Source organism: Eulemur rufifrons, chromosome 27 (assembly GCF_041146395.1).
Source record: "Eulemur rufifrons isolate Redbay chromosome 27, OSU_ERuf_1, whole genome shotgun sequence".
Classification (NCBI taxonomy): domain Eukaryota; kingdom Metazoa; phylum Chordata; class Mammalia; order Primates; family Lemuridae; genus Eulemur; species Eulemur rufifrons.
This window is the reverse complement of record NC_091009.1, coordinates 21,494,550-21,517,700: the sequence shown is the minus strand read 5'-3', so window position 1 is coordinate 21,517,700 and position 23,151 is coordinate 21,494,550. Positions and strand designations below refer to the sequence as shown.

The window sequence follows — 23,151 nt, the reverse complement described above, 5'->3', positions numbered from 1 at the left end:
GGTATTAGCAGAGGATGAGTTTGTAGAAAGTATTCACGAGATTCTATATTGTTTTGATAAACATAAACATCTGAGTATAGGAAAAAATAGTGAAATCAGAACTTCTGGTGTCACTTGTATTTTAAGATTTCACAATACAACCTTCTATGAAAATAATACATTCTTCAGGGTTTCCTGAGGTAGCTCAATTTGCAGTATCTTTTTCTTTAATGAAAAAATAGCCATTCTAGTACTTTATAACACATGAAAAGATGTCCCTTGGTATTGGACTCGTGAAACATTTTCATGATTATCAGTCATTGACTTGAATTCCAAGTCTGTACTAGTCCCCTGTAATTACAGATAAGTGTGTCTTATCAATGTTTGGTGTGAAAGCCGAGTAAAGTTCCAAAATGCCAGATAGCATAGGGACACTAACTTTTTCCAATTCAAGAAGGCACAAATTCACAGGGGAATGCTGTAAACTTTGATTCTAAAGCTGCCATTGTCTTGGAAACCAAGATTTTCCGTGATTATCTTTATGATCTGTGTGTGTATGAGCCTTTTAGAGCTTCTTAAAATTAATCCTGTACTCCTAACAAAAACCATGTATTCAACTTCTTTTCCTTAGTGTACATCTTATGATTGTCTATAAACTGAAGAGCAAAATTAAATGTGAATCCAATCGAGATTATCATTCACTATTTCTATTGTAGGTTTTAAGTTTGGAAGCCCTTTCTTAATCAGCACTTCAGGTAATCATATGTTAGGATTAAGTACATAGGATCCCACATTCTCATATTTTAACCTAAACAATCCAACTTATTCACAAGTTGTCAACATGACTTGATTGTCCACAAAAGTTGCTCTTCATGGAAAAGTGAATTTTTTTTTATCTATTAAGTGATCATGTTACTTTAGCCACATAATATGGTACATCTAGAAACAGTTCTTATAAAGGCATTTAAGTTTTGTGATGACCTGAGTTGCTGTTGAAATTGCAGAGACTCTTAACTCTATGTCAGTGAGTAGGAAAGGCATCCAATTTCCTGTGGATGTTGACCAAGGGATCTTGTACAAAAATATAAAATAGATTTACAAGAATATTCTAGAGAAAAGACACCTTGGTAGATTCATTCTCACAGTAATTTGACATACTGTTAGTTCTGCGTCAAGCCTCTGTTACAATAATCACAGCTCTGTGATAAGTATTTCCAGCTCACACATTGCCAGACACTACTGTTTCTGATTATAGGTCCATATTTGCTTCTTTTGAATTTAAATAATTTGTGGACCTTATCCCAGTGTCCGGGTGACATTGCATTTCATCATTGACAAGAAAAAGAATAAGCTGAAGTCATGGTGCTGGCCATGAAGGCTGTATTCAATCAATTGTTGGAGAAATTAGCTTTCTCTTGTCAATAAAATAATTAATTTTACTTAATGGAGTAGAGTCTGAAGACCTGTCTTATCTTTTCTCCTCTATATCACCCATGTTTTTACTTTGCTGTTGCTTCCGTATTGCCTAGCACCATAAACAGCTGATAAATATTTTTTGCATAAATGAGTGTGTTGAACAAATGTATATAAAATATAAAAATGTACTTTGGATATAATTATAACCTTTCTAAATCCCCCTTCCCTGATTTTTACTGGAACATTAGTTTTTCCTGAGAGTCACAAACCTAGAGACCCTATGACTATATCATGTATGTGTGCCATAAATCAGTGTGACATCTCCATGTTTATTAACTGTGAAGCTGTTCCCTCAAGAGTAACTAGACAACAGCAGGAATATCATAGGTGGTTCTTTCAGCTTCATGAAGCCTTGATTTTTTTGTTTTTTTTTTTTAGCTACATAGACTATGAATTGACTAGAGTATATGAAAAGATAACTTTTTATTTTACTTATGCTAAAATAAAATCATTTTGCATTTCTTCAGTTATTACATCCCTTACATCCCTTTTATGTTTATTGCGATCTTAAAATATTTTCCAAAGACATTTTTGGTTTTTCAAAGTTTTATTTATCTGTCCTTTGTATTTGCTTATGTTCATAATTTATTTAATGAAATGCCATTTTCTTGCCAACAGTTAATATATTTAATGATAAAACACTCAAACAATTGAGGATTTTATAGGACAAAAACAAAGAATCTGCTCTCATTATTTTTATTTAACATTGCTCTGGAAATACTGGCCTATGCAATGAGAGATAAAAAGTAATAAAACACAGCTATTGAAAGAGGTGGAGATAAAAATGCCATTATTTGTAAATGATAAGCTTGCTTACTTTGGTTTTTCAGGTAGAATACAAAATCAAACAAAATATTGAGGTCAGTATAGATCGGTTGTTCTCAAAATGTGGTCTCCAAGACCTCCTCAGAGGTTTGTTAAGATCAAAGCTATTTTCTTACTACTACTAAGCTGTTTTTGTCTTTTCCATTCTCATTGTTTTATGAGTGTACAATGGAGCTTTCCAGAGGCTATATGATGTGCTATCCCAACAGGTTAAATGCAGAAACATATATTAAAATATAATTTTCCATTAAGCCAGATATTAAAGAGATTTATAAAATTACAAAGCTGCCTCTCTTCTCACTGTGCATTTTATTTGTTTTAGAAAACATAATTATTTATTTTAAAAAGCTACTTATGTTAACATATATGGGCTTCTTGTTATTTTTACATGAATTAATCAAAAAACATTTTAAAAATTAGAAATTTCAACACAGGAAATATCAATAGTTATAACCCCCATAAACAAAAGTTCTTTGATGTCTTCATTAATTTTTGAGGCTGTAAAGTGGTTTTAAGATAAAAAATGTGAAAATTGCTGGTACAGAGGATGGGAAATATATATTTGTGGATACAACAGCAATAACAAATTATAATTTAAAGTGGAAAAAGAGTGAAATATTTATGAATAACCTTATAGATCTATATAGACTATATAATAATACTCTATTTTGGTATATTAAAAGGGACTCAATAAATAGAAATTCATACCATGTTCTGTGGTAGGAAATTTGACTTTTATAATCATGTTTATTATCCTTAATTTATAGATTTCACATATTTTCAAATATATTTTAACATATTTGAAATATTTAGTGTATTTCAATGGAAATATGTTAAATCTATGAAAATGAAAATTTCTATAAAATTTAACTAAATTCTAAAGTTTATGCAGGAATAACAGGACAATGACTGCAAAAAACATTATTTAAAAGAAGGATAACGAAGGATACCTTATCTGGTATTAAAGTTACAAAAAAGAGTTAGATAAATAGAATGAATCAACTATCTGAAAACTAGCTTTACTGTGTGCTGTGCATATGTGTGTTATATGTGTATATTTGTGTGCACTTAATATAGGATAAAGGAAGCATTAGTATTCGGTATTACTCATAATAAAGGCTATATAAATGGAAACAATTTTTGTCAGTTCAGTAAAGGTAAATGTCATTGATATTAGAGGTACTGCTAAGCATTTGTAAATTGTTAGGGGGAAACTGTAAATTGAAACAACCTTCTTAAATAGCTATTTGCTACTACACATCAAATGCTTTAAAAATATTCCTAATCTTTAATAAGGCAAATTTATTCCTAGCAATCTCCCGAGGAGATATTCAGAAATGAGAAAATATTTACATACAAATATGTTCACAACAGCATGTTTTATGTTAATTCATATTTTAGAACAACATTTACATCTACATGTTGGGCAATGATTAAGTAAATATGGTAATGACAAGAAAAAACTGCATGTGGAATAATATTAATAAATAAGAATGGAGAATACATGTCATATATTTCATAAATCCAACTATGTAAAAACTATATCAAACTATTGGCAGTAGATGCCTTAATACATTAACAGTGGTTGTTTCTGGGTTCTGGAATTACAGATAATTTTTATCCTCTTTATGCCTTTCTGTATTTTCCTAATTTTTTTTTTTACAGTGAACATAAAAGCAATACAATTTAATTACTTTACACATAAGTATTTGAAGTTTTAATTTATAGATTAAGACAAACCAGACAAATATTATAGTCAGCTTTGGAATGAGATTTTGTATTATGTTTCAGCTCCAAGCTACCTGTTCTTTTTCATCTGCCAGTAACTTCCTTGGGCAGTACCTCCGTTTTCAGAGTGTACTTATTGCCAGTGTGTCAGTAAACTATATAACTAAACAAGTCACTTTTATTCTCTTGGTCTTTCATAATCTCCTTGCCTATCAAAAAGCGTTCCTTCCAATTTTAAATCTGAAAATTAAGTAGTAAAGATTTCTAAAACTCTATTTCCAACAGAAACATCTTCTCTTATAATCTTTCTTTGTTCTACTATACATTTTCTCCTAACATATTCTTTTATCTTTTGTGTTTTTTCTCCTTCAACGCTCTGCCCCCAACATCTGATGATTGAAGAAGGGACTATAATGTCATCTTTCTATCTGTTAATATTACCCAAGGCAGCATCCAGACCCTAGTGGTCTCTGTATGACACTCAGTCAACACTGCACTGTTGACCGGTTGTCATCTACAGAGTTTTGGCAATTCTCATTACCATAGAATTTATAAAAATCTGTAGAAATGCTAAGAGCCTAGATCTAAATAGACTGACATAAGCTTGGTAGTGAATTGCTGTTGCTTTTTCCTTTTCGTCTTAGCCTGTTTTGTTGGACCTTTTCGGTACACGCTGTCTAGAGTTACAGACAATGCAGGCTTGGATGCCTATGTTTAACAGTTGCATTGAGTACCACTTTGGAAACACTTTGTTTTGGATGAAGCTATTATATCTTATTTAAACTATAGTTTGCAATCTGCCGTTTTTACTCTGTGGTGCTTATTAAGAGAACATTGTTATATTTAGTTGTTAATTCAAGTAAGTCTCTAAATATGTTAACGAACAACAATATGAATGCATATTGGTGCCATATGATTGGCTTCATGCAGATCCATTCACTTGATATCACGTGTAAGTTTCTTAAAATTGAACTGTTATTAAATACTTCAGTATAAAGCTTTAACCTATATTATACATTTTAAATGGAAAAGCAAAACTTTAGAATTGATTTTCTTTGTCTAATCAGTCATTTCTGGGATGGAATAAATGCTGTTTGATGCCTTCATGTGATTCATATGTACTGATACATTTCTTTTTAAACTTGCAGCAAATAGTGGCAGCAATAAATGCAGGGATTATACCTTTAGGAAACACCTCCAATCAAATCAGTCACTGGGATTTGGGAAGTTCCTTCTTCTTTGCTGGCACTGTTATTACAACCATAGGTAGGAGACAACTTATTTTATTTTTTATTTTGGTACAGTTTGTGAGCTAAAATCCATTTGTATGAATTTTTTTATAGTTGGTCAAAATGATCTACTTATGCAGAAAAGTAGATTATAGTCAATTGATTTTGAAAAGAGGGTTTAAACGTTTAAACGAAGGAATGATGAAAATGAATTAGGTTATGTTTTGGAATATTGAGTAAAGTTTAAAGTATACATGAAACTTAATAGCAGTGTAGTTCAGTTGTTTAATGGTAGTAATGTCAAGAAATGGTTTGAAATGATTTCTTTGGACAAGTAGTTTTTGATTTTCTTGCATCTTTGATTCTTTGGTGTAACAGGAAAAGATTTGAATACATTTTTAACATCCTTTTCATGAAGTTCTTTTTTTTTTATTTCACTTGTTATGGGGGTACAAAAGTTTAGGTTATTCATGAAGTTCTTATTCAGTGTCACCTTTTCCAATTTGTAAATTTTAACTCTATATTTTAACAGATTGTTTCTGTTATATGTTCACCTATTATGATCACTTCAGGGCTTGTTTCATATACATTGTATTTTTCCAATAGCTCAAACTTATAAAAAGTTAGCACTGAACTATGAGGATTATAAAAAGAATGAACATTTAGTCACGTTCTTTGTTATAATGTTGAGAAGGGTTCACATAATGGAACATGGTCTTTTTCGAGCTCAACTGTGCATATACTTGGCACCTCGTAGGCAGCAGAATGAGCACATGTAGATATCCTCTCTCTGTTAGTCATCCAGTGCCCAAAAGCTATCCAGAGGATCTAAATGCAGACCCCATAGTGAAAGCCATGTTTGCCATTCTGTGAGGATTAGGAAGGGACATAGCTGTCCTGCTCATGGAAGGGGGTGTGTTTTAAGCATAGTTTTTAAGAAACAGCAGGAAATTGACTTATCACAATCATGAAGGTATTTCAGGTGGGAGAAAATGTATGTGCAAAAGGGAGTTCTTCCTTTCCATGTATGCTGGTGATGAGATTTCCTCTCATGGGACTGATCTCTGATTATGGGGTGAATTAAGATCCTTAAAGTTTCAATTTTATTTTTTTATGTCATTGATAAATTATGACATGTCTAAAGCTTTCATATCAGTATTTTATAACAAAGTTTTACATAGGAGGACATGGAAAATTTATGGGTGAACTCTCCCTTAAAATTTTTCCTTTTATAGAAATTTGTAGTAGTGTTCTATCATTATATGAATCCACGGTTCAACCTCTTTGCACTGGATCACTTGCCAGTAAAATAAATACCTTAGCATGTTGATTTTTGCCTTTGTTAAGAGGTCAAGAAACTGTGTTTATTCTTTCATTTCCATCAGCTAGGTCAAAAGTTGTGAGGCTGTGAAAATTTGGAAGAATGGCAACCTTGATTTCTAACCATAATAACAGGTTAAGTTTGGGGCTTAGACATCTTGGCCATTTCTACTATGGAAATAACTATTTATTGTGTAAACTACTTAGAGTCTGGAAGAAAAAAAAGCTCACAGACTTAGTGAGAATGGCTTGTTTCTGCCCAGTGAAAACTCAAAAGTCCAAGTTATAACTCATCATGACCACCACTAAATTATTTTGCAAGAGACTCAGTCATTATGCAGACTTACTATTGCATTGTATGTTTATAAACAGTCTCAGTTTTGGAATCCCCAAATTCAGTAAGTTTTTCAGACATATACTTCAACACATGAAAAAAAAAATAAACCATTATTACCGGCCTTACCCCAAATTATAGCCATTAAGCACAGTAGCTGATTATTTAGGTTGTTTAGGTAGCTGCCTGACAGCCCAAATCTCCTACTGTTCTATCTCAGGCTTTAGTCTTATGTGGATTAAGTCATTCTGGGTCACTCATATGGGGACCTTTTCCTACATGATCTTTTACTCCCCAGGTCAAGGACATATTCTCTGACCTTGGAATAGGTTATGGTCTAGGGCAGGGTAAAAATTTTGGCCTCTTTTGTAAGTGTCCATTTGACATCCAAATCATTATTTCATAAAATTCAAAGTATAATTATTAAGATGGCTAATGATAATTGTGTGAGCTTTGAAGTGCTTTTTAGCAGTCATAGAAATTGTGACCGTTAGCATTAGATACATTTCATAAGTCATTTTAAAATCACATTAGAACTGGGGAGAGTTTTGGAAAATAAATTGTAGTGTCTTTTATAGGGTGCCTGGTACAGTCAGTGCTTCATGGAGTTGAATTGACCACAGCCATCCAAGGTTTCTCTATTCAATTTTATCAATTTTTCTAAGAAGAAAACATGATCGCTGCTATTCATTGGAAATAGGCCCAAGGGAAGTTTAGTTATACAAAATGAAATATTAAAATTTAAGAACTAATTTGAGAGTATCTCTTCATATATCTAAACACTCTTTCTAAAATCATACCATTGCAAACCTTTCACAAATTCCATTCCATAGTTGCACAGACTGATATCCATCCTTGATTATTTATTCTTTTTCTCTCATATCCCCCTCCTATTCCATCAGCCAGTCCTGTTGGCTCTGCCTTCAAAGTTGGTCTGTGCTTTAACGACTGTTCAGCATTCAAGTTGCCACCATTCTGGTCCAAAGTACATTATCTCATGTCAGCATCATTGCAGAAACCTTCCCCTCAAGAACTCTTCTGTGGTTTCCAACTCAGTTGGAGCAAAACCCATAGTCCCTTTCTTGTTTCTCCTAGTAAGATGCAAGTTATATTAAGTTCGATATTTTTATCTGTTTGAGTCTTTTCTGTATACCCAATGCCTGACACAGAGTGGGTGTATAATAATTATTTTTGGAATTAAAAACAAATAGACATTCTAAATGGTGTGAACTGTGTCTTATTGGGAATTACGTAACACTATTTTGATAACTGTGATACTAGCTCTTTCAACAGATTTCATTTCCAGCTTGTTTGTTTGTTCATTTATTTATTCAACAAATAATAAAACACTATTGCTCTGTTGCTATAAAGATAAAAGATAAATTCCTTGACCCTAAGTCAGGAAGAACAGTGGAGACATTAACATTTACAATACAGTGAGCCAGGTGTTATGTGTTAAGAGCATTTAACCGGAATGTATAGGAATAGCACGTTACATGGACATTGGGGTAGGTGGGGGGATGAGGAAGAGACAAGGAATACCTCCATTTCCTTAGTAGATGTTGTCCCAGTTGATACTGGAAAGAATTAGGAATTCATCAGGGGAATAAATGTAGAAAGGGGATACGCCAGGCATTGGGAGCTCATGTGGAAAAGAGCAGGGGTAAGAGGCAGTATGCTCTGTTTGGGTATTGCCAGGTATCTAGAATAGTTGTTTGCAGATCCATCCTCAGGGTCATTTAAATCAATTAGTCAACATAAGTACCTCCTGCTGCATCACTGCTACTTCTGCCACTGCCAGGAGTGTAAAGGAAGGAAGGACACAGTCCCTGCTTGCAGTCTCATTTGGGAGATAAAACTGACACATATGAAATAACTGAAGAATAACAAAAATATGTCTTGTATAATCAAATATTACATGGAGCAATGGTTTAAGTGCTGTAAGAATTGAGGGGAAAAAAAAGGACATGTGGGCTGGAATTGAGAGGAAAGTATAAAAAGGAGAAGTTGGATATGAACTCTGCTTTGAAGGAAATGTTTTGGTTTAGACTGGTGGAAGGGAAGATGCCTCCCAGTCTGTGGCATGACTAAGCAAAAATCTTGAACTTGGTTTATTTTGGGGATAGAAAGGTAAGTATTTGAGTAGAACAGAGGAATTGTTTAAAAGGCATAGTAAGAAATATTATTGACTGCTTTAGATGGGAAGAATGCAGTTGAATATAATTCAAATTTTGAGGACCTATTATAATAAGATAGAACATGGATTTTTTTTTTTTTTTGGGAAAGTGAAATGAAAGGTTAAAAGTGCCATTAGAAGATGCATTTGTGAGGAAGAGAATAAGTGAAAACTAACAATTTAGCAGAGTGAGCAACTGAGAGGCACAGCAGTGACCCAGGGAAGAGGAATGTGAGTATTAACTGGGATGACTGGAGTTGGTGTTGAAGGATGAGAGTAGGACAACATGTTGAAATAATTAGATCAAGAATCAACAGGCCTCCGTGACTAATAGAATAAAGAGAGAGGAGTCAAAATGTTGAAAGTGAAATGAATATTTGGGCAGCTGGCTTGTAATTCATAGACAGTGCTAGTCGATCCTATTATGAGAAAGGAGTAAAAATATGGCCAAGATTTTATACATTGTGTTATTTTAGGATGTCACATTTTAGTAGTTCCCCCCCCCCTCAATTTTTGTTTGTTTGTTTCCTTATTCTTTAATTCAGCCAGACTAGGAATACATGATAGATAGGCTCCCTTCTGGATCTCATACTGGGGTTGAAGAGAGCAGTGACCAATCAATACATTAAAAGACCAAGACTGATTACAGTAAATGTTGCAAAAGAAGCTCACGTGCAACGATAAGAGAGTTAGACGATGGAGCCAGAGCAGGGCGTGATAAGCGTTCTAAAGAGGCTGATTGAGGAACTCTCTGAGAAGGTAAGATATGTAAACTGAAACTGGAAGGATGAAAAGAAATCAGCTCTGTAGTGAAAAGTGGAAGCTTGAATTCAGGCAGAGGGCACAGTAATGGCAGAGATCCTGGGTGGGACCGATGTTGGCATGTTCAAGGAATACAGATGAGGACATGTGGTGTAGGCTGGAAGACTGGAGGAAGTGGAGCAGGAGGAAGAAGTGAGGTTAGCAAGATAAGAGGGAGCCTGAACGTGTAGGACCCCGTAGGCCATGGTCAGATTCTAAATTCAGCAGGCAGTCACGGAAAGATTTAAGCAGAAGAGAGCCCTGATGTGGTGTTGGCTGCTGTTCAGATGGCACAAGCTGAAGCAGGAAGACCAATGAGAAGGGTAGAATAATATAAAAGTATAATTGGTTTTTGTCTCAGGTTCCTGGCACAGAGCTCCTAAAACTCTTGGAATTTTCTGAATGATGGGAATGCTTTTTGTTATTCGTAATGAGCCCTTTTCAACTGTGTCTGAGTTTATGCCAATGAGGTGACTACTAGTGGGCCCCTAAAAACCTAAGGCTGAGGCTGATAGCCGGAGAAACCAACCATGCCGTTAGGGAACGTGAAACTTGCAGCATCTCTTCCAGGTCTCCAGGGAGGGGAGAGTGACTGGCTGGAGGTTGAGTTTGATCATCAGGGGCCAATGATTTAATTAGTGGGCTCAGAAAGCTTCTGGATTGGTGAATGCTGGTGGTGGGAGGGTCGTGGAACATGGAAACTCCACCCCCTCACCTGTCTGCACGCCCTTATGCATCATTTTCATCCCGCTGTGCCTGAATTATGTCCTTTATAATGAATAGACCAGCATTAGTAAGTCAAGAGTTTTCCTGAGTTCTGTGAATCCTTGTAGGAAGTTACCAACCTGAGGAGGGGTCGTGGGAACCCCTGAATTTGTAGTTGGCCAGGCGGCAGTGTGGGCAGCTGGGCCTGCCATTTGCTGCTGGCGTCTGATTTGGGAGCTGAGCTGTGGGCCCCAACTCTTAACCCGCCTGGAGCTCCACGGAATTGAGTTGAATTGTTGGGAGACCCAGTTGGCGTCAAGAGTCAGTGAATTAGGTGGAGGAACAACCTAACAAGGACATTATTACATTGAGAAAAGATGTTGACTTGAACTAAAAAGGTAGCAGTGAGGAGGGTGAAAGGTGGACATATATGTGATTAAAAAACTAGTTTATAGATGGAGATATACTTCTTTCTTGGAAGAGTGCCTTAGAGGGGTTAGTATTTTAAATTTTAAGTTTTTTTAAAGCTGATAAGAGATCAGTTAATCTCTAGGAAAGACAGTTGGCAAAACTAACATATGAACAATTGTTTTCTATTTCACGGTCACTTTAAAGATTAGAATAGAATGTAAGAAGATTGTATTACCTTAAAGCATTGAAATTATAATTAGTATAATTATATATAATATTAATATATGGACACATATAACAATAGTAATGTTATATATTATATATTAATTATGCCAATATATTAATATATAAGTATAATTATATCTTAATATATAATAACATTATGGTTATAATATAATATAAATACATAATATAATTATGTTGTTACATATCAATTATATTTATCACATTTTAATATATAATTATATATTAATATTGTATTATCAAATTAATTCTGTTTTATTAATATATATGTAATAATTTAACATATAACATATTCATCTATAATTATATTTTGTATAATATATAATTACAATTAATATAATTTAATATAATTATAATTGAAATAATACAATTTTCCCCAGTAAAAAGTAAATTAGAGTGCCAGGGTTTGGATTTGCCTAAGTTTATTATTCAATCATCATGATCTCTGAGTGTCAGAATGCAAATAACAAGAATATCACCAGCAACTTTAAGATCTGAAAACATTTCTATTAAGTCTTAATGGAAAACATTTCCTTGAAGTAATATTCTCCTATTTACAAAGGACTCATTTTCTACCTCTTGAGTGTAGAGATTGAACTCGGCTATACAGTTTCTATGCATTTTTGTATTTTGTTCCTATGTTTTGAACCAGTCACTGGGGCTTTCAGTTTGTTTTTACCTAGATTGAATTGCAAAAGCTGTTAATGATGATGATCCCAGATTTACTGCAAATTTATATTTTGCCAGTTTGGCATAATGTTTAATTGACTATGAAAACAAACAAACAAACAAAAAACAGGAAAAAAATTAAAGGTTTGGAGTAATTTTCTCAAGCAACTCCAGATAAAAAGAAATCAATTTTGGAAATGCAGAAAGTAAAACTGTAAATTAGCAGAGAGCCTAATACCTTTCTGTTGGATGTGGTAGCAAACTATAGCTTTAAAAGGTGAGGAAAAATTGTAAGTGTTTTCTCTTCAACTCCATGACTACAAAAGCCACAACCTGAACTTGGAAATGAGTGGATTTGAACCAGTGGTGTAGAATTTGATAGTAAGCCTTGTCCCAGCGGATGATGTCATTGCAGCTTTGTGTGTTGGGTGCTAACTTATTAATTTAGTACACTCATAACTCTGTGGCATTTCACTAGTCTCTTGGATATTCTCAGAGAACTGCATATTGGATTTTGGAAGCTCATTTTTAAAGAAAAACTAAAGTTCTTTCAGATAGCTTAAAATGCAGGTAATCTTGCAAGGTGATCTCCAGTTCTGACTCTACAATCTCATTGCATTTTTCAATGCAAGTTTGTTACAGTGGATGATTACTTTTCTAAAATACATAATTCTGTTATTGTGTAATTGAAATACAGAAACTGAAATTAAATTGTTTTGGGTCTTTGATTCTCTGTTTTTCTTCCCATCCACTTAAAGAAAATAAAACCCATGTCAAGATGTTAACATTTGTTCCTGCCATTCAAAAATCTTCACGTAGGCTTATTTATTTTCTAAGTTAAAATGCATTTCTCAGAGAAAATGTACTATGACTTGTAGTTAAGTTTGCAGTGTGCAAAATTATATTCGATGAGCAATAAAGCTGAATTATTATGGAAATAGTACTGTAGACTCCAAATCAACAATGAAGTAGATTAGTTGTCTTCTCTTATTGCATATGTATGTTACAGTAGGCAAGAATAGCACCTAGTACTTAGAATCCTGTACTAGTTGAAAAGGGATTTGTGAATGTTAGGTATATAATCTTCCCAAAAGTTAGGCAGAAATTTCTCTTTTTTTTGGTAATAGGAGACCATAGAACAATATAGTATATATAGATCTAACAGAAGTTCCAGCAAGAGGAGGGCTGGCCTTTGGATATTACCCTTGTAGTCATACATATCTCAGGTATATTGAAGTCAGGAATTGCTCGTATTTGGAAACAAAAAGCACTTTCTTGTATTTCTGTATATTTTTGAAAAGTTTGTAATAGCATATTTTTAATCTTGTGATCTTAAAATTATCCAAAATTTGGAAGCAAGGAATTGTCATGAAGTTTATGCCCTGAATAAATACAGAATCTTTTTTTTTCTTGTCTTTCCCTCTTCGTAAATGCTGTTTGTTTTAGATTATAGATTTTATAGAGCATCTGAATGACCACCAGCTATGCAAGTATTGCTCTGAATGTGATTAAAACTAGGTGAGATGATTAGCAGAAAAATTATTTTTGTAAGTATCTCCACTGTTTCCTTTGATAAAGAAAGAATTTAATAACATTTGTCCAGGCCTGCCTACTTTCAGCTAGTAATTATGCTACATATTTGTTTTCTTCCCAATTCGTTTTAAATTTTTTTTTAGACTTGTGCAATCCTTCTCTTGGAAAATTGGCATTGTTCTTTATGTGGTATGGTAAATATTGTATGACAAAAGAAGTACCTGTGCCAAAAGTACACATTTAAGTATTGTGGTTTATGTGCACCTAAAGTACAATGCAGGTATGACTGATTCTAAGTGGAAAGGAATTCCATGCGGCCGACTCATGGTTCAGACATAGTTTGGGGAAGAATAGTGATAATATGAACAACTGAAAGTCAAATATCATTAAAAAATGCACATTAATTACTTATCTTAAATTTCTTCCCTTTCTAACTTTATTTTTAAAACAAAACCAGCAAACGAGTGGCCAAGTTCAATTGATGAATCATACCTCTCCCCTCTAGGCTTAGATTTCCCTTATTGAAGGTGCTAGAAAACAGTGAAATTCCGACAGGTAAACAACAAAAGAAGGAAGGAAAGGAGAGTTGTAAAGAAAACAAACAAAGAGTTTCCTCCCACTATATTCTCACCACTCAGCTCAGAACACATCTATACCGGATTTGTGGAGGTTTTCCCCATGAGTCAAGCAATTCTCTGGAGGACACCAAGAGGGTGTCCTCCGATTCAATTCGATTCCATTCTGACACTATCTACCTGGAGAGAGCATCACATCCCACAGGTTAAGGGCCCAGTCCCACAAGACTGCCTCCACCTCAGAGGCCAGTCACAAGTTTGAGCCTCCTTGGGTTTGATCTGAAGCAGATCACAGAACTCAGTTTACTGATGTTTACCGGTTTATCATAAAGGATATTACAAAGGATAGAGATGAAAGAGATACGTAGGAAAAGGTATGAGGGAAGAGCACAGAACTTCATGCTTTCTCGGGGCATCCCACCCTCCAGGCAACCTGGAAGCTCTCTGAACCCCGTAGTTCAGGGATTTTTATGGATCCTTCATCATGCAGGCATGATTGGGTATTAATTCAATCTCCAGCTCCTCTTTCCTTCCTGGAGGGTGGGGATGGGGCTGAAAGTTCCAAGCTTCTAATCATGTCTGTTCTTTCTGGTGACCAGCCCTCACCTAGGAGCCCACCAAGAGTCACCCTATTAGAACAAAAGATGCTCCTATCACCCAGGGAAATTCCAAGGGATTAGGAGTTCTGTGTCAAGACCAAGGTCAAAGACCAAATATTAGAACAAGACATTCTCCTAGCAACCCTTTTGTTCAGGGAATTATAAGGGTTTTAGGAGTTCTGTGCTAGGAATTGGGGACAAAGACCTAGGTATTTATTTATATATATATCTTATTATAAATTATTATATCATGAGGGGTATGAAATAAGTTATAATCTACCTAAATAGTTCCTATTTAAAGTGTGTATGTTTGAATAGATAATTTCATGGTACCTGGAGACAACTTAATGAAACTATGTTTTAGCTTAATTTGATGCAAAAAAAGATTGTAGACATAATCTGCTGATTATATTATACTACAACTAAACCATGTGCTGTACATATTCATGCAGACTAGTTTTACTTATTTACACTGCTTAGAATGAAAATATTTCTACCTATTTTTTAAAGGTGTGATACAGTAAACGGAGCATCGGATTTCAGTTCAGAAAACCTAGATTCAGGATTTTGTCTTTGCTCACTAGCCAGAGTTGTATTTTTGAGCACATCACAGTGCTATTATCCTTAATTTTCTCATTTGTCAAATGGGGCTAGCATTTCTCAGAGTTGTTATGAAGGATAAATGAAATTACATATGTGAAAATAGTTTGTATACAATGACTGTATACTATATTAATTTTTACAGAAGGCTGACTTTGTTATTAAATTTTGATTATTTTATTATTAGAGTAAGCCAATTTTTTTGGCATGTTTACTTATGCCACTAATGTTTACAAAAAAGAAAACAGATTGTTTCTTAAAGCTTTAATCCATACATTTTAATTCTTATAATACATATAATGTATACCCTTACATAACTTAAGATTTTGTTTAACATATTATGAATGTGCAAAATTCAGTCCCAAACCAGTTATTGGCACAATGATGTGTCAGACTTGACTAATTTCTTCACCTAGTTGATTTTGATTTAATGAAATGAATCAGCCAGTTATTTTAATGATATATAGATAATCCAAAATGTGATCATGAGAGTAATTTGTAATGTCATCTTGATGTGTCGCTGTTAGCTAGCTAACTGCATATAATAAAAATTAATAATAATACAAATCTGTTTTCTATATACTTTTAAAAAAATCTATGCCTCTCTAGTAGGTAGGATATGCTGTTATTTTCAGTAACAATTTCTGTATCTTGGTAGACTTACAACATAGAAGTTTATTTCCTGTTCACAGTGAATGTCTAGTGTGGGTAGGCAGGAGGGGCCCTCCTCATTGTACTTGCTAGGAGATGTCTGTGCATGGTGTTCCCTGTTCCCTCTCTCCAGGCCCTTCCATGATCACTGTGGCTTAGGGAGGAGCAGGGCATACTGGCCCGTAAAGCTTCATACAGGTGTACACATTGTTTTCTCTTACATGATACTGGTCATACCAACTTCAAGAGTGTTCCAAAGAACCAGGATATTTGGTGACAGCCCTAATGATACAGTAATCTCTTTTTAAACAAATACACTAATTGAATACCCTCTTTCAATGTTATTCAGTATTCAGACTTATTCAACATTATGATAAGAAAATGTTTTATATTTTAATTTGCTTTTCCAAACTATGTCCCCTTGACTTTTTCAATGCAAAAGATTTTTAATTTTTCACAGGTGATATTGACTCCTATTATGTTATTGAAGGGGATTATGTTCCAAAAGGACCTATTTAGACAGTGGTTTCATCAGTGAAACTATAGCAAAATAAAAATAAAAATTAATAATCAATATATAGGAGTCTTATAGCTTTTTGCTGTTATTGGTGCTATTATTTAGGGTTTCCATAAGCATTTAGAGTATTATAGCAATGATCACTTAACAAGGTCAAAATCATGATGATAAAAACATTCAAACTATTAAGGTAAATAAATTTTAAAACTTAGTTCAATTATTGTGTAGAGGCAGTGATGCAGGGGTCAGCAAACTACGGCCCTTGAGCAAAATCTAGCGTGTCACCTGTTTTATGTAATTATTAGAACATGGCCATACACATTTTTTTTTTTATTATATATTGGCTTTGACTGCCTTTGTGCTATAGTAGTGAGGCAAATAGTTACAACAGAGACCATATGGCCTCCAAAAGTGAAAATATTTCATATCTGGCCCTTCAGAGAAAATATTTGCCAACTATTGGACTGAAAGGAAAAATACAAGGCAGGGGAAAAAAATAAGGTTTGTAAATATAAGGCCTGGATTTGAATCCTGATCTTAATGTTTATTCACTGTGTGATTTTGAATAGATAGGTGAACTTCTTCTGAGATAATTTTCTTTCTTCATATGAATAGTCTAAATGACTTTCTCATAGATGAATATTAATATTAATAATTATACTTGCTCATAGGATTTTATGAAAACTCAAAAGATAACGTGTTTAACAATGTTTAATAACCTGACAGCTATGCAAATAAAATTGTTCATATTTAAAGAATATTGAAATAAGTTTCTAAATATGAACCTCTGAAAGGTACATGGCTAAGCTTCAAGGGTCTACAACCATATTCTGGAGAGAGGGTCCACAGTGTATATCAGATTTTCAAAGGGTCCACAAAACACGAAAGAGTTTAGAACCATTGATGTGAATAATTTCTATTTTAATCTTCAGATTGATAAAAAATACAATTTTTGTGGCAGTTGAAAAATTGAGAGAAAATACTATATTAGAAACATAGTAGCATGTGCTAATGTAGATGCTAGCAGACTAAATAACTGCTTTGAGAAGAGTATATAGTGCTCAGTAGGAAACCATGTGAAAACACATTTCTAAAAATAAGAAAATCTTATTCGACTGCTTAGCTCTGAGTGATATTATAGTGTCATACATTTTCAGTACTCCCCAACTCCTGCAGATTCTGAGTTGTTTTCTGTAAACATGATGCAGAATGTTATATTTTAGAAAACTAAAGTGCTACCAATCACAAGCCATGACATTATAGGTTTAAAAAATTCAGACTTTGGGAAAAAAATTTTCAAGAAAATGAAATCTAAGTGTTAAAAAAAAAAAAAAGAGTCAATAGATTCCTTGGGGGATAAACCAGGGGATAGAAATTGTGGGTTTCTCATAATTGAAAGGAGGTTGTTAAAATAAAGATACTCTTAATATGGATAATGATAGAAGAAAATACCATAGACTTGATTATAAATCACATTTCATAAACTCTTTGTCTTTCTACAATATTTCCTAGTGGATTTTTATAAATGTTTGCTGAAAGTCTAAAGATGTGAAATGCTAATTGCCTTTTTAAATTCATGGAAACTCTAGGGAGAATGTATAAATCAAGGCAACTTAAGATGGGTGTTTCGCTTATGTCAATACAGAAAGGAAATCATATTCTTTCACATGGCAACATTGAGCATGAAAACGGTGAGGAATTAATAGTATACTCACTTAAAATCAAATATTGTATATTTTTATTAAAAAAATTGATAAAGTTTGCGTGTACAATTTTGCCAGAGAATTTCCCCTCAACTTTTAGCTGCAATTGTAGGTTATATGAATGCATCTTGTTAGCACAAAATGTTTGCTAGAAACTCATTCAAAAAGTAACATAAGAAACATGTAACTTCCTATAGATTTTCAAATTTATAACTATGATATAGGATTTTATTATGTAAGTTGAAACTAAAAATAGCAAGGGAGCCATCTTGTGAAATACTGTTTGAACTGCAAGCGCTTGGTTTCTGGGCGAAGAGGAAGTTTGATGATGTTAAAGTTGATAGAAAATGTCAAATGAACTCTTTTATTTAGTTACTTTAATTGATACATTTGTTTTGATGCACCTATGCATTCTTTCTCAGTCTTACTGTGTAAAACAGCACATATTTGCAAAATGGCATGTCCAGATACAGAACTATAGGCTGTGGTTATATAACTGAGAAAAACTCTTAAGTTTAAGGAACATTGTCTATATCCTTGATCCCAAACCCTTGCTTTAAGACATTATTACTTCACTTCATTCAGTAAACTTCAGTTTCCAAATTCAGAGAAGGGGGATAATTAGTTGTACTTAGACATTATAGGGTTGTGGTAAAAGTTAAATTAAGTATGTATATAAAGGGATTAGCACTATATATGACAAGCAGTGAGAGAGCAAGTGTTCAATAAATAATAATGTTTGCCATTATCTTTCTTATTGGTAATGAAAATTATTTTATTGCTGGTAATGAAAATATAGTAATATAGTGATATCTTAGTAGTCTCAAAGAGATAACTGTAATCTCTTTACCTTAGGCTAAAGGTTAAGTTTAGAATTCCTCCCCCGCATGGGCCTGCTTTCTAATTTTTATTCTTTTTTTCCTAAAGAGTCCCGTATATTTTGAGACTCACAAACTCTGCATCTGCAACAGGAGTGTGAATCAGAATCACTTCTGTAGATATTTAAAAATACATATGTACATTCTCCTTCTTTCCTGGTAGAAGACAATCATTTAGTTGTTCTCAGTTGGGTTTTTAAAATTTCACACATGATTCTGATGTGTATCCTACATATAAAACCAGTGATATGGAAGAACAATGTATAAAGTGTGAAAGTTCTGAAATGAATACATCTTTTTACTGAGATATTGCTTGTTTCTTAATTAGAGTCATATTTTTTTCTGGAACCATATTCCTTTCTTCAGTGCTTGGTTAAGTTCTTTCCTCGTGCACCATAATGGTGACTTTGACTAGCTTTTTAAAAAAGACAAGATGTGATTGTCATTCTGAAAGCCTGGCTCTTCTTCTTAGCTTGCTAGTTAAGCACATCCTGAATTTGTGTTGTTTGTTCGTGTCACCCCACTTCCAACTTTTTACTCTTATGCCCTACATTATTAATGTTTTTCTACATCTAAAATAATTTAAATTGTTTTCTATTAAACGAATATTTTAATTGTTATTTGTATGTATCAAGAATTTTGCTTTTTCTTGTCAATCCTGACTAAAATGAAAAATAGTAAAAATAATTAGAACAGTAGAACTATCTATTAAATAGATCTGAACATATCTACTTAATTAAAATATATGGCATTAATAAAAACTTATAGATACTTTTCAATTTAACATTTTTTTTTCTTGAAAACTTGCTATGAGCACATCCCTACACAAGAAATGTAAAGGAAAGAAAAGTGATTACAAAAAATTTCTGCTTCTAATAAGTATGATGAAGAAGCGGGACAAAAACCTGTAACCAAATGGCAAGAGTTCATGTTAGAGGAATACATATTAATAGTTCCTCTAAAGGCAATAGAAAGTATTATGTATGTTGAAAGAGGGCGGGATCACAGCTGGTTGAAAGGGTAAGCAATGGCTGTGTTGGAAGTGGTGTGAGGTTGATGGCAAAGACAGACAGGATTTCAACATGATAATTGAAGGGCCACCCTTGTGCCAGCTAGAAGGAGCAAACAACAACAACAACAACAACAAAAATGTAAGGAATCAGAGAAGTCCAGCGTATTTTCTTCAGCAAGTTATGATGCCTCTGGTGTTACTAAAAGGTAGAGCAATTGCACACCAGGGGATATTGGCACATAAATAGTGGTGATTTGTCCTTAAAGATTTCAGAACACTTAGGGATTTGAAAACTACAGAAGATGAAGACTGAAGCTGTGCTTTAGTGAGCGTCAGCTATTGTGAGATGGATTTGGGTGAGAAAAGATGACGGGCAGGCTGTTTCGATGCCTTGAGGTAGTGGCATTGGAACTGTTAAGAAACAGGATAGGAGAATGGAAGGGTTGTGATAGGAAGGGGGTCTGCCTGGTGGCCTACAAAGACTTTTGGGATCTGAGAATGAGGGAGATTTGAGAGCTCTGGCATTGTGATAACGATGTATGTTATTTAAACATAACAAGATGGTGGTGAATTGATGAGCATTGGGGAGGAGGAAAGGGTTGGGGGATTGTCCAGGGCACACAGAGTTAGGGTAATGTCCTCAGCACGCCTGTCAGTGGGGATGTGGATGCTAGAGAAGGGACAGCCTTCTATGAAAAAGTACAACATGAAGAAAATGTTTGTAGCGTAATCCATGAGGTATTTAAAAAAAGGTCACTCAAAGAGAATGGCAAGACGAAATGATTTAAGACAGTAGTTATCTGCTAGCCATTCACTAAGGACAAAACTCTGAATTACTGTAGGGAGGAAGATGAAATGAGCTAGTTCGATTTTTTTAGAAGAAAAATATTAATGAGAAGTTAAATCAGTAAAGAGGAAATGCAAATAAAATGCAAACGTGCAGAAGAGATTTTGAATGATGATAAGAAGGGCAGAGGGATATTTTCATGTAGCACCTTTTCCTAACCCCCACCATGGCAGCGAATGCCACACTGAACAGGTGTTGGAGAACATTTTAGGTCTAAGCTCTGAAACTTTATCAGGTACTCTACAAAACCTCATCATTGAGGAGGAGGAACTTCCAGAGAAGAATGAAGAGAGGGCTACAGGGAGGCATAGACTATAGAAAGGTAGCTTCAGGAAGCAAGTGGTATTTATTTAGATGTCCAATGGAAATACACCAGGCCTACACTGATGACTAAAACATGGTCCCTGACCTTGCAGAGTGAATGATTACAATCTAATTAGATAAATCTAATGAGAGGAAAACCTGTATACAGGAGGTGGATCCAATCCAGCCATAGGAGCATGTAGCGAGGGTTCAAGGATGGCTTCTTGGAGAGTTGATATCTAACTCAGGTAATGAGTAATTTTTTCAAAAGCCAGGAGAAGAGCATGGGGGGTGGAAGGGTATGCATTTGAGGCAAGGGAAGAAACATAATCAGAGGGGATTAATAGGGAAATAATTTGGTTTGGTTTACTTATTTGTATCTTATTTGTTTAATTTGTGTTTTGCCTGATACTTATTTTCACATAGGGTGAAATTATTTTTCTCTAAAATGGTAACCAATTTCTCTGGCACTATTAATTGAATAATTCTTCAATTTCCAACTTATTTGTAATATTTCTTTTAATGATACATTTAAAAATTAGTATATGCTCCTCCTGATCTTATTATGTTCTTTTCTGTTTCATTTCATCCCATTCCATACTAGCCCAAGCTGTTCTCCAAAGTTTCTGCATATGTCCTGAAAAGATTAATTATAAGTATTTTATATTTCCCTTAATATTATGAATAAGTACTTTTCCATTTCACTCAGTACATCTGAGATAATGCTAAAGTATTGCAATGCTGTTGGTTTCTACATTTTTGTCATGCATTCAGCTATTTTACTGAGCTTTTCTTTATTCTGCAATTTTTAATATTCTCCTGTGTTTACTAGATATTTAATTCCACCCACAACTATTTGTCTTCTTCTTTGTAATAATTATTCTTTTTATTTCTGTACTGCCATTACACCTGCTAGAACTTTCAGAATTACAATAAACAATAAATAGTTTGTAAACTAGCTATCATTTTTTCCCCTGATTTTAAGGAAATTTATCCAGTTGTATTTTAACATTAAGTATGCTATTACATGTTTTGAGATAGATATTCTGTGTCATGCTAAGATAATAATTTTATATTTTTAGCTTTTAAAGAACTATAAGAGTTGGTGCAAAATATTGTACAATGTCTTCTTAAGCTACAAATGTAACATATTCTAGATATTCTTTTCTCTTTTTAGTATTATATAATATTTCAAATATGTACAAGTGTCTAGAGAGAGAAATATTGAAAATCTACCTTTATCAAATCTTAATATTGCTTCTTGCTGTTTTTCTTGTTATTGTTAAGTAAAAACATAATATAGCAAGTTGAAGGCCTTTCTCAGTCTCACTGGATGGCCACTGTTCACCCCCCATTCCATGACTAATTCATCTTCTCCCTGCTTCTGGCATATACTCATCTTTGCGGATACGTTTGGGTATATTTCTGAGCTCTCTGTCTCTCCCTGTCCAATACCCTAGTACCACATTGTCTTAATCACATTGATTTTTAATTGCTAAAGTAGATCTTGATAGCATGTAAAGCAAATCCTTTCATTCCTTTTTTCCAAAATTTTTTTACTTTTTTATATGATTTTTATGTAAGTTCATCAAGTTCTACTGAAAACTCTTCCAAAATATTTATTGCAATCACATATTTACACATAATTTTTTTTCTTTTTTTTTTTTTATTTCAGCTTATTATGGGGGGTACAAAAGTTCAGGTTACATACGTTGCCCATGTACCGCCTATCCCCCCAAGTCAGAGCTCCAGATGTGTCCATTACACATAATTTGATAAAAATTGATACTTGTATCTCTCTTCATTTCTTCAAGTCTTCTTTTATGTCATTCATTTTGTAACTTTTTGTCATCTTATACACAAAGTATTTATATTTTATTATATTTATTCTTAGAGATCTCTATCACCATTGAGATTTTCTGTTTTGTGTTATCTTTGTGAATTGGTTATTTCTGGTGGTATAGGAATGTTGCGGTGTGAGAGAGAAGAGCTTAGGAATTTTAGCCAATCAATGTTTAATTTACTTATTGAACATCT

The 23,151-nt window shown here is 33.8% G+C and overlaps 1 protein-coding gene across 3 annotated transcripts in view; it reads left to right on the top strand.

Annotated features, from left to right (window-relative positions):
- The window catches only part of KCNK2 (potassium two pore domain channel subfamily K member 2), a 157,107-nt gene that overhangs the window by 94,340 nt on the left and 39,616 nt on the right, over positions 1-23,151 (top strand). For all 3 annotated transcript variants that reach the window (XM_069459342.1, XM_069459343.1, XM_069459340.1), the window contains exon 3: positions 5,157-5,274. In XM_069459342.1, coding sequence (XP_069315443.1) covers positions 5,157-5,274 — 118 coding nt within the window. The remainder of the gene's footprint in view (positions 1-5,156; positions 5,275-23,151) is intronic.